At 42.8% G+C, this 18,819-nt stretch overlaps 1 protein-coding gene across 1 annotated transcript in view; it reads left to right on the forward strand.

Annotated features, from left to right (window-relative positions):
* LOC103826890 (ras and Rab interactor 3) overlaps window positions 1-18,819 on the forward strand; it is a 157,331-nt gene that overhangs the window by 115,404 nt on the left and 23,108 nt on the right. Inside the window, exons 21-22 of the mRNA XM_050974925.1 lie at window positions 14,701-14,773; window positions 18,169-18,260. Coding sequence (XP_050830882.1) covers window positions 14,701-14,773; window positions 18,169-18,260 — 165 coding nt within the window. The remainder of the gene's footprint in view (window positions 1-14,700; window positions 14,774-18,168; window positions 18,261-18,819) is intronic.

Here is an 18,819-nt window from a genome sequence, read left to right on the forward strand (position 1 = left end):
CATTCCATCCTACTTTTCAGTCAGGATCTGAGAAGGCTTTCCCTGGTATCACAATGATGGTACAGAGATTGTTGCCCAGCCCCTGTGTTCTGTAAAGAGATGACCATTCAATGAACAAAAAAACCCCCTTCAGAATCTTCTTGACATTGCACTGCCAAATAAGAGCAGCTCATTGTTTTACAATTTCTTTTTCTCATAGCAACTTTTTTTATATTTGGCGATTTAGGGAAGTATAGTTTTCTGATGGGAACACTGTATTTAACTGTGATTTCTCTTTTTAAATGGAAATCCCCAAAGAACCCACTAGGTAAGAGAATAAAGAAATGAAACCTCTTTCCCTATGGTTTTTTTTGGGAAATTTTCACCTCTTCTGTGGCGTAGCCCTTAGAGAGAACAGGAGAATGGACTTTAAATTTTTTCTTCTGGTTCTTTTTGGTTGTAATTCTTCCAGAGACAGGAAGGCTAAATCCCAGTAGTGTCAGTAGCTATAGAAGAGGCCAAACAACTGATATGAGGTACCATGTGGTTCATCAGAAAGCTGAGAAACCTGGCAAGTTTCAAAGCCTTGGATCTCTGTGGTTTTGCACTTGGCCTGAAGGATCCTTTACTTCTTACTCAAAGCAGTGGAAATGTCCCAGACCTAAAGCTTGATGAAAGATTTCTACCATTTAGAGATGCAATATTGGCATCTACCTCTTCATCTTTGCCAAAATCTCGACTACTTTGTGCACTTTCTGTTCTGAGAGTTGTCCCTTACTTCTGCTTCATTCTGAGATGGAGCCCCAGCCTCACAAACTGAGCAGCCCTTCCTCAGCTGACTCCTGCCTTAGGCTCTTCTCAGCAAACTGGTGGCAACCTCAGGCCCTAATTCCCTCTCTTTTTCATGGATATACCTTCAGAAGTCATCCTGCTGATCTCAGCTCCATTGCAGCAGTATTAAAAAGGGAAGAATCAGAAGTTTAAAGTACATGTGCATTTCTGAAGTAGTTTATACTGAGAGCTTGGAAGAAGCATCTGAGCACCACAGACCACGTGGTGCAGGTAGTGACAGTAGCTTCTACTTTCACAAAGAGTCATGAAGGCACCTGCCACAGGGGTAAAGTCCTTTAGAAGAAGAATATTCTATCATCATATAATGAGGTTAACAGTTTCTTTTGTTCTGAAAATTTTGTGAATAATATCTGAAGATAATTTGATTTCACAAAACACATGAATTGATCACAAAATTCTCAGGAATCTTTTACATATGCTTTGGTGTGGGATGTGTAGTAATTGTTTTCCAAACTCTTCTGTACCAAGGAAAAAGGATGTGATTCTTTTCCAAGTAAGCAAAATGGCACTAAGCAGAAATAGCTGCAATTTCACAGAATAAAGAGCATATTGCTCATATTATTAGATTTTTTAAAATAGAAATAACAATGAAATTTATTTGCTAAGTCCACCTTGAACTCTTCAGGTTCATGTCAGAAGGGCTTTGAGGCTGGTCTGATCCTGCCATAGCTACCCATCTCCTGTAGTCCTGCTCCTGCCTCCCCTCTTGCTGCAATGGCTTGGCTCACCTGGAGCTGTACTTCTGGAGGCAGTCCACACCAGCTTGTGTTGTGGAGCTGCTGTTCCTTATTTAAGCTGTACCTGTAGGGGACAATCTGCCACCAGACACAACTGTTCAGAAGCATCTTTTACATGGGGCCAAGGATGGGTTGAGCCCCCCAAAAGCAATGAGTGCACATCTGAAGGAGAGGTTTGTAGTGAAGCCTTGGCTTTAGTGTGGCTATTTCATTTATTAGAGGAAAATTATGAGACTTAAAATTCTCTGTGCTCTGACCCTCCAAGCTTCTCTGCAGACTTACTCTGAGTAAGCTAGAATGTAACAGAGGTCTTGAAATAACCTTAGCAAAATCAAACAGGAAAACCAAAATAAATTATCTCCAAGTAACACAAAAATGTCCAGAACATGATTAATACCTCCTTTGAAGGATGAGACATGGTGCCATTGGACACAGTAGCTCAATTTCTAGTTTATGGACAGCAGCTGTACTCCAGGCTATGTGGTGTGAGCTTGTGCTAAGGACCTACAATATACCTTGACAGAAAAGGTGCAGGCAATTACTGCACTCCAAAGCAGTTTAAGAGCAATCACTGAGTGTTGCTACAAAATTGCAAGCCTGGTAGCAAAAAAAGGATGTTGATAAAAAAATCCAGTGTCTGCCCTGGTCACCTTATTTGACCTTTGTTAAAGTGAGACTGAGCTCTGGAAGTGCAGACTGGAGTTTGATATGAAATGTTTGAGACAGGAGGGATTTAGGAAAGGATTACAACTCAAGTAAAACACACAGCAGCAGTTTAACCTGCCTAGGTTAATTCTCTAACTGCTTTCACCTGCTTGCCATGAAAGTTTGTGAGGATCTGACCACTTTGTACATCCATCAGTGAACATCTGCCAGCAAACTGTCAGGACAGGAAGATGTGTTACACCAGATACAGAGGAAGCAGGAAGGCAGGTCTTGCTGGGTAGGCCAAACAGAAATTTAGATGAGCAAAGGAGCTCCTTTCCATGCTGGATGTTAGGAAATGTGAAATCAACAGGAAAAGATTACTGAAGAGCTAAGATTTTCCAATATACTTCCAATAGCCTTAATGATCCCAAATAGGTGCAGTCTAAAGATGTGAAAGCAAGCTTAATTGTCAAAGTCACTTCAATCACTGCAACAGTGCCATTCCTCCTTCCCGAGCACATATGGGAAAAAACTCCACAGTTTTTTATTATAGACCAATGCCATTTGCACAGATAAAAGGGACATGTGCACATCCTGTAACAGCAACAGATGGAAATTAAACAACAGTAATCAGGCAGCAGCATGTTTACAGAGGGGCATTAGAGCAACAGGGGGATGGACATCGTTCATCTTTGCAGGTTTAGCTCTAAGCAAAGCTGCTGAAAGCCCTGGTCTTTGCATCCCAGTCAGTCTGAGCTGAGGGCGGTGGGCACACCTGTCTCCTCAGGCATGCAGGAAACAAATTCCTGTGTGTGCCTGCATGGGTCAGTGTGTCCCAGTGCTGTGAGGACATACAGGGCAGGGGAGAGGAGGCAGATTGAGTGGGAACAATTCAGTAAATGCTCTCTGTTGGCTCAAACACCTCCAGATGCTGACAATAGACTGGTGTATTGCACTCCTCTGGTACCCCAGCTAACATGGCCAAATATTGCCATTTATGGCAGATTTCCCTGTTTAATTTTGTTAATGTTTATTTTAATACATAATGCTGAGGCTGGATTAAGGAACTCAGAGACTAAAGTGCTTGCTGCTAACATGTCACAGTATGGTCAGGTGGTGTTTTCCCACATGAACTACATTGTAATTCTGCACAAATGAGGTCATGGGAAAAAATAGGAGGATAGCTTGGTTACTGTAACCTACTCACAATTTAACTCCTTCAATGCGAAGGGTCAGTTCTGCAGATGAACTTTATGATATGAATATTTTTGTGGAAGTGCTGACAGCTCTTTCAATAGCTTCTTCAGTTTTGCAAGTCTTTTTGCTAATGCTCTGTCTCCTGGAATCAGGAAGTAGACTGAAGATAGGCAGATTTTTTTTTTTCCAGAAAGAAAAATAACCATCACAAATGCAGAGAAAAACCTTGTAATTTTGGTAATACTCAGAAAACAGAGTAACAGAGTATATGGGAAAAAAAAAACCTTTAAGAAGACAATCTGCTACTTAAAAAATTAATTTGAATTGTGTTTATTTTGGATTCCTTCTGAACTAGAATGAAGATGGAGATAGAAATCTGTGGTACAGACTGAGGTCAGAAAGATGGGATTCTTTACTTCATAGCTAAAATGAATAAACTAGTGTATGTGCTGGTATACCTGACCCTGACTTCTAAGATAAAGACATTTATTTGGGTAGTACTTGCAGATTTTCCTGGGAGATTTTTAAGTTTGGGCTGGATGAAGCCTTGAGTGACTTGGCTTGGCTTCATGGTCCTGGTTTTAGCAGGATTTTGGCCCAGAGATCTCCTGCTGTCCCTGCCAGCCTGAGGGATCCCACAAGTGATAGTGAGCCAGGCTGTGGGCGAGCTGAAGGGTAGACAGCAGTTCTCAAAAGGGATGTCTTGGTAGAGCAGCAAAAGCACTTCCAATTCTCTAAGGTCCAGGTTCTTGAAGAAATACTGCTAAAATTCACAGAGGGATAATGGTGAAAAAAAAAATAAAATTCTGTACTAGTGTGTCATCTGTGATCTGCCCAAAACCCATAAACTTCCTTTCTTCAGCTTCTTCTCACTTTGTGTATAGGGAAAGACAGAATATGCTCAGTTTATTCAATCAGTGCAGATTTTTAGTCAACTCCTATCCGGTACTTGAATGTACTTGAAAAGGCCCAGTAATGCCCCACAGGGGTAATTATATGCCCCTAGGCATATTGGAGAGCTGAGCTTGCTGCAGGCTGAAATAGACTTCATCACATGCCATTAATAACATTGCAATGCTCCTGGACTCTTGTTGCACAGATATTGAAGGAATTTTCAACTGGCATGGGACAATCCAAGGAGTAAATGTACATTCCACCCTTCCCAAGTCAAACCTCTCAAAACAATCTCTGGCTCATCAGACTGCAGGCAGAAGGGCCCATCAGAAAGTATATTTGGTTACTTCTGTTATCACTTTCATGGTACCACAGCTCTTTTTAAAATGGTCACTTCAAACACAACAGTTGGCCTCCTTCAGTGGAAGCCCTGCAGCCTTCAATACCAGAAAGAAGAATTCTTAATTCTGTAAACTAAGGCATGAAAGCAGGGTAGGACTATTTATAGCTTTGATTTCCTCTGAATAGATGAGAGGCTGAACCTGACATTGCAGAGTGAAAAGATCAAGGTGGTGTTTTTTTGGGGGTTTTGGGTTGTGTGTGGGTGTTTTTGATAACCCATTCTGGCATTCAGCATACAGCTAAGAGAGGACTGACTTGGCAGCCACCTCATGAACTGCCCTGGAGACTTGTCTACCAGTCAGGAAGGTCATTCAGTTTCTTCAAGTTCTCTACAGAATATGACTTTACTAAATATATATTCAGTATAAGGAAAAAATATCAGTTGTCCCAGCATCTAGTGAAGGTGCTGCAGCCCCATGAGTACAATGAAGTAGGTGGAAAAGGGCATGGGCCCCCTCCTGGGGAGAAAGAGTCAGCTTTTATGTGAGCTCAGACTGTAACTTCATGCTGCCACAAGAAGGGCTCTTGCCATTCCTCATCTGTCAGTAGCACATGTCCCTGCCCTCCAGACCCTCTGTCCCTGGCTTTCTCTGCCTCATGCATGTTATGGCTGGGAGTGAAATGTGGATGTGGGGGTGTGAAAGCAGGACAGTGTGGGAGGAAATGCTTCCTTGGAGGTGTTACCATATGCTGGGTTGTGTGGAATAAAGTCTGGAATAGAGATTAAAGAGTGTAAAGGGCTGAGGGGCCACAAGTAAATTTGGGAAGGGTTGGTGGCAGACTGGAGAGGGAGGTCTGAGAACCAGTTGGAAAGGGGCAGCAGGTGACCAAGGATGGGATCACCTCCTGTAGTGCTGAATAATTGTATGAGCCTCCTATGTGCTCTAGGCTGGCCACAGAGGCAGGAGCCCATCAGAGCTGCTTCATGGTGCCAGGAGAGGAGGCTGCAGGCAGGGCAAATGCGCTGTTGGAGTGGGTGGGAAGTCAGTGCAAAACTGTGGCCAAATTGCCCCATAGCAGCCAGCCTTCCCGAGGCAGGGCATTGCTGGCAGCAGGATGAGGAGCTGACCTTTCCCTTCCCTGCCAAGATGAATTCAGCTGACTTTTCCAAAGGAAGGTACCAATTTTACAGGCTGAGGGCTGAAGCACAGGTTGCTGAAGGGGCTTGGCTAGCTGTGCATCACCAGCCCAGAGCAAGCCCATCCTGGCCATGATGTATTTACAGGGCTACAGAGAGATCTTTTGCTTGCTGAGCTCCTGACAGTGTCCAGCACTGAGGTATCAACACAGCTATTCAGACTTCTTTTGTCTGCTTTTTGAACAGCCTGACAGGCAGTTCAGCTGCTGTAGTGTGGAGAGTCAGTTTTTCCAAACTACTTAAGAGGAATGTTTTCCTTTATTGTTGCATGATAGAGCGTGTGATTGAAGCAAAGCAAGAATCTGTTGTCAGCTCTGGGCCTGACAAGCCTGAAAAAAGAAGAAATGTGCTGGAAAAAATAACAAGTTATCAACACCCATGGGACAGATGATCCCTCTTCCCTTCTTTCCCCAAAACTGGCTGATTCCATCTCAATTAAGCAAATCATATATTGCAGCAGCAAAACTTGTCCAAGACTACTTTATTTCAAGGATTAGCAAATTGAGGAGTAAAAGTTTTTGTATTTTTAGCAGGGGAGACTGGAAAAGCTGAATGTCTAGTTAACCTTCAGGTTCTCATTTTAAGGAGTTTAACTGCATTTAAGGAGGCCCCTGGGCAGACACCTTGCCATTCAGGAGAGTACACTGACAAATGTTGTTGCTTAACATAGTTCCTGTTGCTGCCTATGAGTTGTAGAGCAACCCTTGTTATCTTCAGATTAGTCTCTCTCAGACACAGATAACAATCTGCCTGCATCACCCAGGGCTCTGCATGGGCTTATTTCCCCTGTTTATGCATGTTTCTCATTAACAAGAAAAGTCTTCCATCACCTACATGGCTTCTTGGCATGGAAAAGCTCCCACTGAGCAAGTCAGCTCCATGTCACGGGATAACTGGGCAGCTCTGCCCCAGACCTGACCTTCATCTCTGGGAGTGCTCTTTGGCTGCTGCTGTCTGCTGGAACTCGTCTGCCTCCACAGGCAGTACCAGACCAAAGGCCACCTCTATGTGGGCTGTAATGAGGACATAGGAGACATTATCTTTGTCTAGTCTGCTGCCTGTGATTTGAGTTGAGATAAGAGACTGAATGATTTCTAGTCCCCTAAGGATGTCTAACCTAGACATCTTCCTGAGATCAGTGTGTCTGCCAAGGATGAGTTCTCCATTATCCACATCACTGTTAACCCTGAAAAGTGGGTTAGAGTCAAGGAGTTCCCCTTCAGGAGACTACTCTGAGCTAGGAGCCCAGAATTTTGGTTTGGCAAGAGCAGTGACCACGAGCCTGGGGGATATTGTAAAACATAGTATGAGGACATATTTTATAACCTGTTGTGCAAGTGCATAATTTCTCTCCTAAATGCAGACATGCACAAGGAAAGCAGAAAGCCTCACCAAGTCCTTCTCATTTGAGCTGAGTTCCACATCACTTTGACACACTGCTTATTTTACAACATTAAACACTTGTACAGCTGCTTTTTCAAGATTGAGCAGTACCAGGCTTCTCTGTGATTTACAAGTTGTTTTGGAAACATTCTGGTTGTTTATAGCAGGTAGCTTTATTCTTTTTTTTTAAGTCTCATCCTGAACAGTTACCTCCCATCTCTCCATACAAATACTTTCATTTTTACTCTAAGCTTTAAACTGACGGGATTGTAGGGAAAGCATTTTGGAAAGAAGCCCTCAGGGTCTTGTTAGCTTTGTTAATCCTTACTTTGGCTTTTTTTTTTCCTTATTTTTCACTCCCAAGAGGCATAATGCAAAATCTGTGTGTAATCAGAGCTAGAGACTATGCGTGCTGTTCTAGGATAATATTGTCTTACTCTGCTCTGCTTAGTTCCTCGAACACAACCCAAAAAGCTTACTGGCTTTAAAACAGCTACTCTAAGTCAGTACCCATAATACAAGTGCCCTTGTCTCAGAGGCTAAACTGAAATAATTTTTTTTTATCCTTTTTTATCCTTGGACAGTGCTGTCTAAAGATCTTATAGAGCTTAATGAACATGAGATTAGATTTGTAAATGAGGTAAATAAGATACTCTTTGAAGTGAAATGAGGGCATTAAGGACCTCACTCTTTGACCCTTCAGTAGGACCTTCACAGTCAGTGACAGTGCAATCTATCCCACTCAGAAGCAGGAAAAAAAAGAGCTGTTTTCACCAGGTTGTCAACTAGGTGGGATTGCAGCTCTAGGAAGCAGAAGTGTATTATTTTTCCTTTTTTGTCCACCTTATTGACCTCTGCCATTTCAAAGTGGGTTATTCCCTTTCATCACTCACCCTTGGAAATTGTCTTGCTTGTAAAGGCTTTTCTTCCTGGAAGTCTCTCTTGCAGAATGTGATTCTGAATACTGAATGTCTTCCCTTAAAACACTCGGCAAACTTCTTTTTTTCTGTATGATTAACCTCAGCACTATGGTACTTCACAATGTATCTCTGAGAAAGAGAAATAAAATTTTCTCCAAAGTAAATGGAGAAAAACATTTTTTAATAAATTACATCTGTATAATAGCATGCATTTTTCACATAAGGATTGATTCTCAAGAGTTATCCATATGACCTGGAGACTGTTGCTAAGAACTAAATCCCCAGAATTTCAAATCATAGCCCTGTTTCCTGTTACATGAGGCACAGGGGAGACCCTTTATATATCTGAATGCTTTGTTTGCTTCACAAAGTTTTACCAAAGAAATTTGCCTTTTGAGAGTAACTTTCAAGTATCTATATGGAGTTTACCTTGTCAGCCAAGGGCCTCAGCCCTGACAGTTTTAGTGGGCAGCTGGGCATCATAAATCTTGTACTGCCGTTGTAATGTAAGAGTGGATGCTGAATGACCTGCAAAAATGTGACTTCTCCAGCAGTGATTCCAGTGATTGAATATGTTATCCTACTCTCCTGAGTGTCCCCCTCAGAACTCAGTACTTCAGAAAGGCCATGTTCCCTACCTTATTCCTGCAAAAGCAGACCCTGTGTGGCTACATCTAGAACTTCAGCTGTATCTCATATTGACATCTGGTCCTGGGAATTCCCCTGGGAAGAAGTCCTGGATCTCCTCTGGCTGAAGAAACGCTGGAATTTCCACATTATTCCATACCTGGAAAGGTGATATGGGGTTGAGGACCTAACAAGTAAGGCAAGGGCTCTGAAACTGAAGAGCTGCTCTCCAACTTGTGCTCTGCTCTTAATCCCTGAAATAGCTGGCAATGCTATCCACATGGATACCATTAAGGAAAGCACTGAGGAGCTGTGACACTTTTCTTATAGCTGAATTGGCTGTGCTTGGAGTACCTGTGAGAGGCACCCTCTCACCCTGCTGAAACACTGATGGCAATGAGGAGGAAGCAGAGCAGCAAAATGCCTGTAACATATTCCTGCTTGAGCATCCTGCAGCAAAGACAATGACACCAGGCAGCACCAGGATTTTAAACTGAATTAAAGGCATTAAACCTCAGTGGACACCAAGGCGCTGCTTCATCTGCTTGGGTGAATGTGGATGAGCCAAAGTACAGTGGAGTGGTCAAGACCCCTGTGGCTGTTAGGTGTGAAGACAGCTCCTTATCTTAGCAGCAGAACATGCACACAGGGTAGAGGGGAACTGTCATCTCTACAGAGTGTCCCTTCTACCCAGCTCCAGCCTGAGAAGAGTACAAAAGCCTGTGATTTCCATCTTCTTTAATGACACTTTGTTCAGCACAACATAATTATACTTAGTGAAGAACATAGTTTAAAAATAGATTTCTCTTATACTCTACAACCAAGCTCATTAACACTTTATCACTTTCATAATTCATTAGTTCCAATTTCCCAGAAACTGCCATGAACAGTGATTTTTTTTCATCATAGCCAGAAAGATTAAACTCTGTAGGAAACCATAAAATTGAAATCTTTTGAAAAAGCAGGAGTTGGATGCACAACAGGAGACTCAGGCAGAAGTTCAAATGGGGGAAATTTCAGCCCTTTCTTGATGAGGAAAAAAAAACAGAAATAACTGGCAGTTAAATAAAGCACACTAGGAAAGACAAGAAAGACAAAAAAGACATAGGTTGACCAGGAGAGTCGAATTGTGCAACCAAAACTGAAATCATGTGGAAGAAGCAGAGACATCAGATTATAGAATAAATAAAAAGGCCTTGAGAAGAGAAAAAAGATAAACAGTGTCAGTGTTTTACAAAAACACAGCATTAGAAGGCCATATAGTACCATCCACAAGGTCATGAAGAAATAACACAAGAAGCAATGCTAGAGACATATACTATGAATTACCCAAAAGAGATGTTGCAGAAAAGTACCTTAAACACAATAAGGACTTCTGACAATGAGGTCTAAATTTCCCTCCTTTAGAACCATCTAGCTGACGATCTTTCTCTGAAAACCACCAGGAGCCAATTGCATGAATAAGGGTCAGAACTGGGGAACTGGAACAATAACCAAAAGGAATTACATCCCACTCTCACACATTTCTGCCAAGCACAGCGTATCGTGATAGACGCAACAGCCTCAGCTTTGGGACTATAGCAGTCACTGTAACACTCCATTAAAACACCCAGGACTCCTTCCCCAGTGGCAGGAAACGGCTAAGCTGCTAACCTGAGCTGTCAGTGTCTGGGAGTAAGAATTTTGGTAGCCTCTGCCTTGGAGTGATCCTCATAGCAAGGTTTACTCACTGAGGGTAGAACAAAGCTGGCCTCTGCTTCTTACTGCAAAGGTCGTGGCAACTGTGGTATCAAACCAGAGACTTTTATCAAAGAACACCTCTTGTTTGGGCACTCTGAATTTATAATCTGAAAATAGAAATAGAAAAATGGAATCACACCCATAATGATAAATCTTACAGTTTCCCAGAATCTGGAAGATTGAGAACATCTAAGCACATCCAGGCAGGACTTATGAGGATGGTTGTTTTCTGTCAACATAACTGCTGCAGAATAAGGAATTTGTCTTTGGACTCAGATGTCTCTGAAGGACTACACAGATACCAAAAACAAATGAAAATCCTAGTGTATAGCACTTACAGTGCCACTAGAGAAGAAGAGGAAGCTGAAGTAATTGAGTCCTATGAGCCTGTGTAAGCAATAAGATGGAAATTGGCTTGGTTTGTCCATGTAACCAGAACAATGGAACTAGCAAACACAATTCTGTGGGGGGAAAAATGGAGAGGAAAGGAAGGCAGAATGCTCAGGGACAGTGTGACTCAAAGACATCGGCATCTGGATGGAGAAATGATGGAGAGACCCAAAGAGTAAAGGGAACAGGAATATAGATTTGAGTCAGTGCCTAAAGATGTCTACTCTTCAGACTATGCTGGTGTTTGGAAGAGGAAGATGAGACAATCATAAATATATATAATAGTTCATAACCTGGCAATGTTCTGCTCATTTACTGAGTTGCCAAAGGACACAAAAACAGAGTATAGTCACCAATGAACCACTAATTCATGTTGGTAATGCTTCTGTCACCCATAAGAAAAATTCAATTAATTCTTATCTCTTGGTTTCAGACTACTCAAAATTGCCCACTGATCTACACATTTCCCCTTTTATTTCCTGAAGGTGACATTTTGCAATGGGCTTCTAAATATCAGGTAAAACTCAATGTGCTGTGACAATATGTTTGCCTCACAGAACCCAGCCTATTTTTCTCTTGCTTTTGATCATATTCTTGACATTCAGGCACTGGTATGGTGAGATGTAGATATTTCCTTGCTCTTAAGGTGCCTTAGATCTAGTTTTACAAGTCCAAGAAAGGTGAATTTTTTTCTCTGCACTTTTCATCAGGATTACAGCAGTCTGGCAGATGTCTGCTTGTAGATTCTGCTAAAGTCATGAGTTCCTATAAATGGCAGCATCACGATCCCTCCCTAAGCAGCAGTTCTCCTGTCAATGAAACGTCCCCAGCTACCCACAACACACCCACAGCCAGAGAAAATCACCTCTTCCTGATTGTCTTCTCAGAGCAGGGTGCTTTGAAGGCAGCAATGGCTCTGGGGGACAGAAATATTGTCCCCAACAGTCAGCAGAGCCCTTTTAGCTGTTCAAGATTGCTATTTTCTGCATCTTTCCAAGAATTAGAGACATGCAGCAGGATGCACATAATGATCTCCACAGGTGAATGGCAACCATTCCCACAAGCCAAGTTCCTGTATCAAATCCATCATCTGCCATCCAAAAGAAAAGTTCTACTTATCAGTGATGTCTGCTGGTGTCAGCAGGTGTCTAGAAAAAAAAAGGTTATGAGAAAAGTGTTACATTTTCTCCCAAGGAAGATGTTCCCCTCAGGAGTTTGCAAGGCAGAATTTCCCCATGGGTGCTGTGCTGGGAGCAGATCCAAGTAGCCATGGCAACCCTGTGCAGGCTGCTTGACATGGCCACTGCTCAGAATAAATTCTGAGCTGAGTATTTATTGGTCCTGATTGTGTTAGTACCTCGAGTAATGACACATCTAAAGCACTATTCTTACTATTCTTCCATCTGTTCTTACTTGTTTGCAGGCTGCCCAAAAATGTCCCAGGGGGAGCTGTAGGTCTCTGTATGATGAATTCCAGCCTGCTGAAAAATATGCTTGGTTTTGTTACCTTCTGTGACCTCCCAGAGCAGGGACAGTCCTATTTATATATACCACCTGCTGAAAACTTCTGTCCTTGAGCCTCAGCAGCTTTTTGTACCTGGTCTTCTGTATGTTTGTCTCTTCTTATGTCTGTATCTTCTGCAGTATGATTCCTGGTGATTTGTGGTGTTTTATGCAATTTAACTGTATATGTGAGGAGAAGTAGCTATGCAGTGCCAAGGCACTTATATGTGGAAACTCCTGACACAGAGGCACTCAGACAAATATTTTTTTTGCCTGACATTCAAGCTCCCTAGTGGCAGAGCTTCCTGGCACAGAAACAATCAATAGTCGCAATCCAAGGAATTTGCTCATATATGTGAGCATGTACAGGTGCAGCCTGGTCTGTTATGGATACCTGCAACTCAGAATGCCAAAGTGAGCATGTAGTTCTTGACAGGAAAAAAAAAAAAAACACAAAAAAAAACTCCCTTAAAACCATCATCTGTACAAAGGGCTTTATTTAATAGATGGAGATTCAAGCAAATTCAGATTCTTGGGTTTTGGTTCATTCTCCAGAGCAGGATGGGGTTTTGTCTTTATTTTTGTTTCCTATGTCAGAACTGGAAAGCAGATGGGTTTTCAACTACAGAAATTGTTCATGGTAGATGGTTAATGAAAATCCCTGACTGAAATATGATTCTTATTAAGGAAAAAGAAAAAAATTCACCAAATGTAATTTTTCCAGTTGTGAGAGAAAAGTGAGGGAAAGGGATTGTTTTGCTTGAAGTACATTTTAAATTACACATTGCAGTCTGGTATGGGTGCATACACAGAGGTTAAACTGTTCATGCTGATCCAACATAAACTGATACTAGTAATGACTGTTGAGAATTACATGGTCTTTGTCTCTATAAAAAATGCCTACATTGGAGTATTCAGCCCAAAATAACAACCTGCTGGGCCTGGGCTAGAACAAAGGGAGAAGTAAAAGGAGGAAATGCCTGGTTTGTGGAATGAGATATGAACCTGAACAAGAGACAATCTTGAGCATTTCCTTGCAGGGGGATTATCTGCTGGCTGGAAAACAAGAGCCAGGGTACAGAGGTGAGGGAGAGACCAGGCGGATGTCTCCTTCCTGCAGGTGCTAGAGGCCCTTCTTTGCAGGAGAGCAAGCACCAGGCAGGCAGGGCAAGGGGCTCACAGGGCTGTGAGTCACAGCTGACTGAGGAAGCTGAATCACAATAGCTGAGCTTTGAGTCCACAGCTCTGACCTGTGGCCTGGAACAGTGTGAAGGAAGATGCACAGCGTCTGTGGGCAGTGCCATGGGGGTGGGAGCTGGTGCTGCTCCCCAGGGACTCCTGGCATGCTCCTGGGGCAGCTCTGGAGCACAGCTTTGAGATGGTTCTTTCCCACCAGTAAGTGGACATTCCTGAGAATCAATCCACTGCAGATTTCCTTACCCGTGTCAGTGTTTGTAGTGGCACTGTTGTGTGCAAACAGGCATAGAGTTTGTAAGGCTGAAGCAAAGATGGACACATCTCTCCTGCAGATCCAGGCCTTTCTCTCTGCCTTGGGTTATCAGTCAGTGAAACTTTCTCCACCAGTCAGTGAATTTTTTCTAGTTTAAAAGCCAAAAGCTCCGTAGTAACATGTGAGATTTGGGCTCCACAATGCCCAAATGCATGTCTTTATAAAGAAGATCATCTTAAAGAACACTGCAATATGGTGGATTGTATTTTGCCACTTAATGGAGAGTGCAGTCACTGAATAACACCATGGGAGGGAGAAGACGGAAGAGATACAAATAAGCTGCGCTCACACTGCCTGTGTGACCCAGGTCAGAGCCCACACACACTGTAATGAAACAGTATTTTCTATTTTTTATTTCTTCAAAGCTCTTTGTCCATCCAGACCAAACCAGATTCCAGCATGGAAAGTCACAAGGTCAGCCCTGTATGTATTGCAGATATGCACATCCTTAGAGACAGATGGGCTTGTAACGATCCCTTTGGAAGTGAGCTGGGAGGTTTCTTTCTTCCTTCCCATTGTTTCTCTAAGTGTCACAACACGTGGATATTTTGAGCTAACCTTTCAGAAAGCCAAGCTGAGATATTTCTTCTCCAGTGTCTCCCTGAAGAATCATGTTGCATTTGGCCACCTGAAGCCAATTCTTTATGCTTCATCATATAAGTCCATGCAATTACTGGACTGTCACAGAACACAAGATGTGCCAGCCAAACCCACCTATTATTTTTTTACCATATAACTCAAAGAAACCAGCTGCTGACTGTCTTTTCTGTTTTTCACCAGTCCTGTACCTGGAAGGATCTGTCCTTGTATTTGAGGATGTTTTCAAATTGGTTGCCTTCTACTGTGTCAGCAGGTGAGTTGCATTCATTTCTTCCATGGCACAGTCATTTTGCCTTCCCCTCTGGCCTGCCCTTCCCGAGTCCCAGCACAGACCCCTCTGTTTCCTCTGCTACCCTCCAGCCTGCCAGACCAGCTTGTATCTACAATGGGGCCAGATCACCCCACAAGCACAGCTGTCCCTGCAGCGGGAAGCTTTGTCCACAGGGCTGCTTCCACAAAGAATAGAGGCACAGAACTGAGGCTAGGAGGGCAGGAAGGAGGAAGGACTCTGAGTTAACTATTTATTTAAAGCTTTAAGCATACACACATACACACACACACACACCCCTGGTAGCAACTTGGCAAACCTACTAATGGACTGTTGCCTGTTGGTGACTTTGTCACCTATGGGGAATCTGTCAAGGAAAGTAGACCTGAAACAATGTCTTTTCTTTAGCTAAAATTTGAAATGAAAACAAAGTGTTTGTTTTCTCAGCACAGAAATACCAAGAATAATGGGTACAGAAGTGGAAAAGACCTGTAATGTCGTTTTTACTAGTGCAAGGTTTGATCACCAGCTGATGATGTCGGCAGCCTTCTCTAATCTGTGTCCTCCTGCTTAGCACACTGCAGCAATACCTCCACCTGCTTACCCTGTGCCTGCTGCAGGCCTGGTTGGGAGCTGGTTGTAGACTTTTGACTTCCCCTGTATAAACTTACATGACTCTTAAAGCAGATTAGGTGGAGAAAGCAGATTCAGGATCTGTTTACAAGGCAGTCACATCAGTCACACAGTAGGAACAGTCTGTCTGGGGTAGGATACAGTGTGCTACAGCTTATCCAGCCAGTCCCCCACTGCTCTGAGGATTGCTCCTGCAGCCAGCTGAGTTCAGCACTACTGAGCCACAACTCCTACCTGCACACAAGAAACCATGCTCCACCTCACCCTCCCCAGTTAATAGACATTTAGCCATCTAGATGTATATAGACCCTATAGAATGGACATAAGTTAACCTTTGGACCCTTATAAAGATTTCTTTCTCGCTAAAGCAAAGAACAGCTCAAATGGAAAATAGAATTGGGCATTTCTAGTAAGTGGCTGGTGACAGAGAAAATATGCTCACTTCTGCTTTCCTGCAAAAAGGATCATGGCTTGAGAAAGAGGAAGAAAAGAAAAGAAAAGAAAAGAAAAGAAAAGAAAAGAAAAGAAAAGAAAAGAAAAGAAAAGAAAAGAAAAGAAAAGAAAAGAAAAGAAAAGAAAAGAAAAGAAAAGAAAAGAAAAGAGAAAAAGAATAAAAAAGAAAAGAGGAAAGTTCTTCTATTTGATGCCTTATGTTTTAGCTTTTGTATTTTTCAGATTCTGTACTGCTGTAGTGTGTAGTTCTGAGCTTCATATTAAGTGATGGTAAGCTCTCTTCACAGAGTAGCAAGCTAGACAAAACAATTCCTTTCCTAGCTTGGAACCAAGGACATCTGACCCAAATTTCAGGCCCAAGAGCATAAACAATGTGGACTGATGAGAGAAAAGCAAGAGGGATGGGACTTCATAATCTAAAGCTGTAACTGGACAATTAACTCTGATATGCTAATGGACCAGAACTTTTAAAAGTGAGAGATCTTGTGACCGTGTCCATTTTGTGACCATTTTGGGTTCATCTTGGGTGTAGCCCTGGCTGGGATCTTGTACTGCCCAAGGTGTATCCATTGAGGACTTTTAATAAATCCCCAGTTTATTCTTTAACTCTGTCTAGCCTCTCTTCTAGGTCAGCCTTGACAAGGCATCAGTTCAGCTCCTGTTAGAGATGTTATTTCTGAGTGCCAAATACACATTCAGATGATTCATGTGATTTTCCAGGCTACTGTCAAAAGACAAGATAAAAAGGGAATAATTTTCTGAGAGAAGCAGGTAATGAAAAGACACTGACCTACCATTTGCTGGCAGCTCATAGAAGTTCTCTGTGATGGTGAATGTAGAGCCCTGAGAACAGGGATGTAGTAAATTGTCTATGAATACCTGGAAACAGCTTTTCAGGGCTGACAGGCTCTTCTCAAAAAAAAACCCTTGGCCTGGATATATTACCTGCCTGTAGGTAACAGATGACTTGGTGGCTGATCTGCAAGCTGCTGCCCCATTAATAAAACCAGATTTTTTTTCTATTAGGGCAATGTCCTAATATTTCCTGATCTTAATATGTTAAAAAAAAGAAAAGGAAAAAGAAGGGAACTATTCTTGCATATAGAATAACAAAGAAAGCAGAAGGTACATGGACCCTCTTCCTCTTCATCTTCTAAACCTCCTATCTGCCATGAAAAAATAATAAGCCAGGGATCACATCAGTTTATGTGAGTGTGACAACAGAGTGCTCAGCAGTGCACAGAGAACCCATGGAGAACACAAAACATCAGTAAGGTATGCATCTGTTAAAAAGGTCAGAAATGGGCCCCCTGCATTCATCTGTCAACAGAGAGGTCTGCAGTTGTGTGCTTTTTTGGGTGTGCATTTGTTTAGCAGAGACCTCCTACTCACAAGGCCAGTTTTTTCTCTGACGATTCCTTGCGCCATGTAGACTATTTTATAAAACTTTTTATGTGTAAGATGATCCTGCACCATTCCTTGCTATCATTTAGGGACTGGCTTTTCTAGTCCTTGTTAGAATGGAAACTGAGGCAAGAACGGGATTAGCAAATTGTCACTGGACAAGAGGCAAACCTGAACAGTTCACTGGCAGACCAAGGGCTCTGTTAAATTGTGTTTCAGTGAAACCCAGCCAACATCCTCCGAGAAACTATTTTTAGTAGAAGTACAGCATCTTTTCAGAAACCAAGTACTCAGAAGTCTGAGAGTAGAGAGTTAGAGAGGGATATGTGTTTTCTCAGTGTCATGTAGCACTTCCTCACTGTCTGTCCCTTCACCCAGGGGTTACCCTTCCCAGGTGGGGCTTACCTTTCCCAATCCCTCTCTGCCTTGCTGTGTGCCTTACGGTTACAGACATTTTTTAAAAGAGGAAGCAGAGTAGTAAGAGATGGGTAAACAGAAAGAAAAAGAACTTCAAATCCTTTCCACATGAAAAATATTGGCTTTTCTAATAAAAGTAATTACAATTTGCAGCACCTCAGTTTTAATGTGAAGACATTTCAACCCCTGTGGCCTTCTCTGAGGAGAGAGGCATTCCTGCTCTTTTCAGAGGACAGAGCCAAGACACAGTGCTTAAGTCAGCTCTATGGCATGAAGCATCACCACAGAAGCTGGTGATCTTTGGTGAAATCAGAGCAGCCCAGTCTGGCACAATGTCCATAGTTCTTTACCAGCCGCAGAACACAGCTGAAATTGTGAGCCAATCCAATCACAAAAACCAAGAGAAGTCTGGAGCTCCTAACAATTGTGAGATTTGTCCTTTTGCTGTTCTTTCATTGTGTTTGTTTCTACAGGGATTTGCTGCCCTTTACCCTGAAGCTGCCACAAGCAATATTAGAAGCCAGTAGCTTTCAAGACCTTGAAATTATCTCTAGTCTGGGGATAGGTAAGTCCTCAAAGCAGTCAGATTTTCACTTAGACTTGTGAGAACAACAGTGCCTTTCAGAGACATAATGCAACTGGAAGATAGATGAACTATTGCCTTTGGAATAGCTAAAGAGGTCTGAATGCAAGGGGAAGATTGTAGCCTCTCTCTCACGGCTGCAGGGGCTGTACGGGAGCCCGGCTGGGTGGCCCGGCCGAAGATGCCACACAAAGTGCCACTCCCGGATTCCCTCCGGAACCCTGGGCAGTGGTTACTGTCTGTGGCGTGGGTGGTGCAGGCGGGATCTCGGCTAGGAGGTACCGAAGCAAAGGAAGGAGGAGGAACACCCATATAAGAACCAAGGATCTTTTCCCTGGCAGTGCTAGGCACGGCTGCCAAGGAGGGGGTCACGGGGGGCACTGATAAAGGGAGCGGGTGTGATGGGAGGAGACATAAAGCTTACCAATAACGAGGACCCAGGGAGGAGCGTGGGTTACAACTAAGCCACAAATCATACATCGAATAAGGGATGATTGACACAGAGAATTCTCGAGATAAGGGGGTGGTTACCATGACAGGC

This window comes from Serinus canaria, chromosome 5 (genome assembly GCF_022539315.1).
Source record: "Serinus canaria isolate serCan28SL12 chromosome 5, serCan2020, whole genome shotgun sequence".
Classification (NCBI taxonomy): domain Eukaryota; kingdom Metazoa; phylum Chordata; class Aves; order Passeriformes; family Fringillidae; genus Serinus; species Serinus canaria.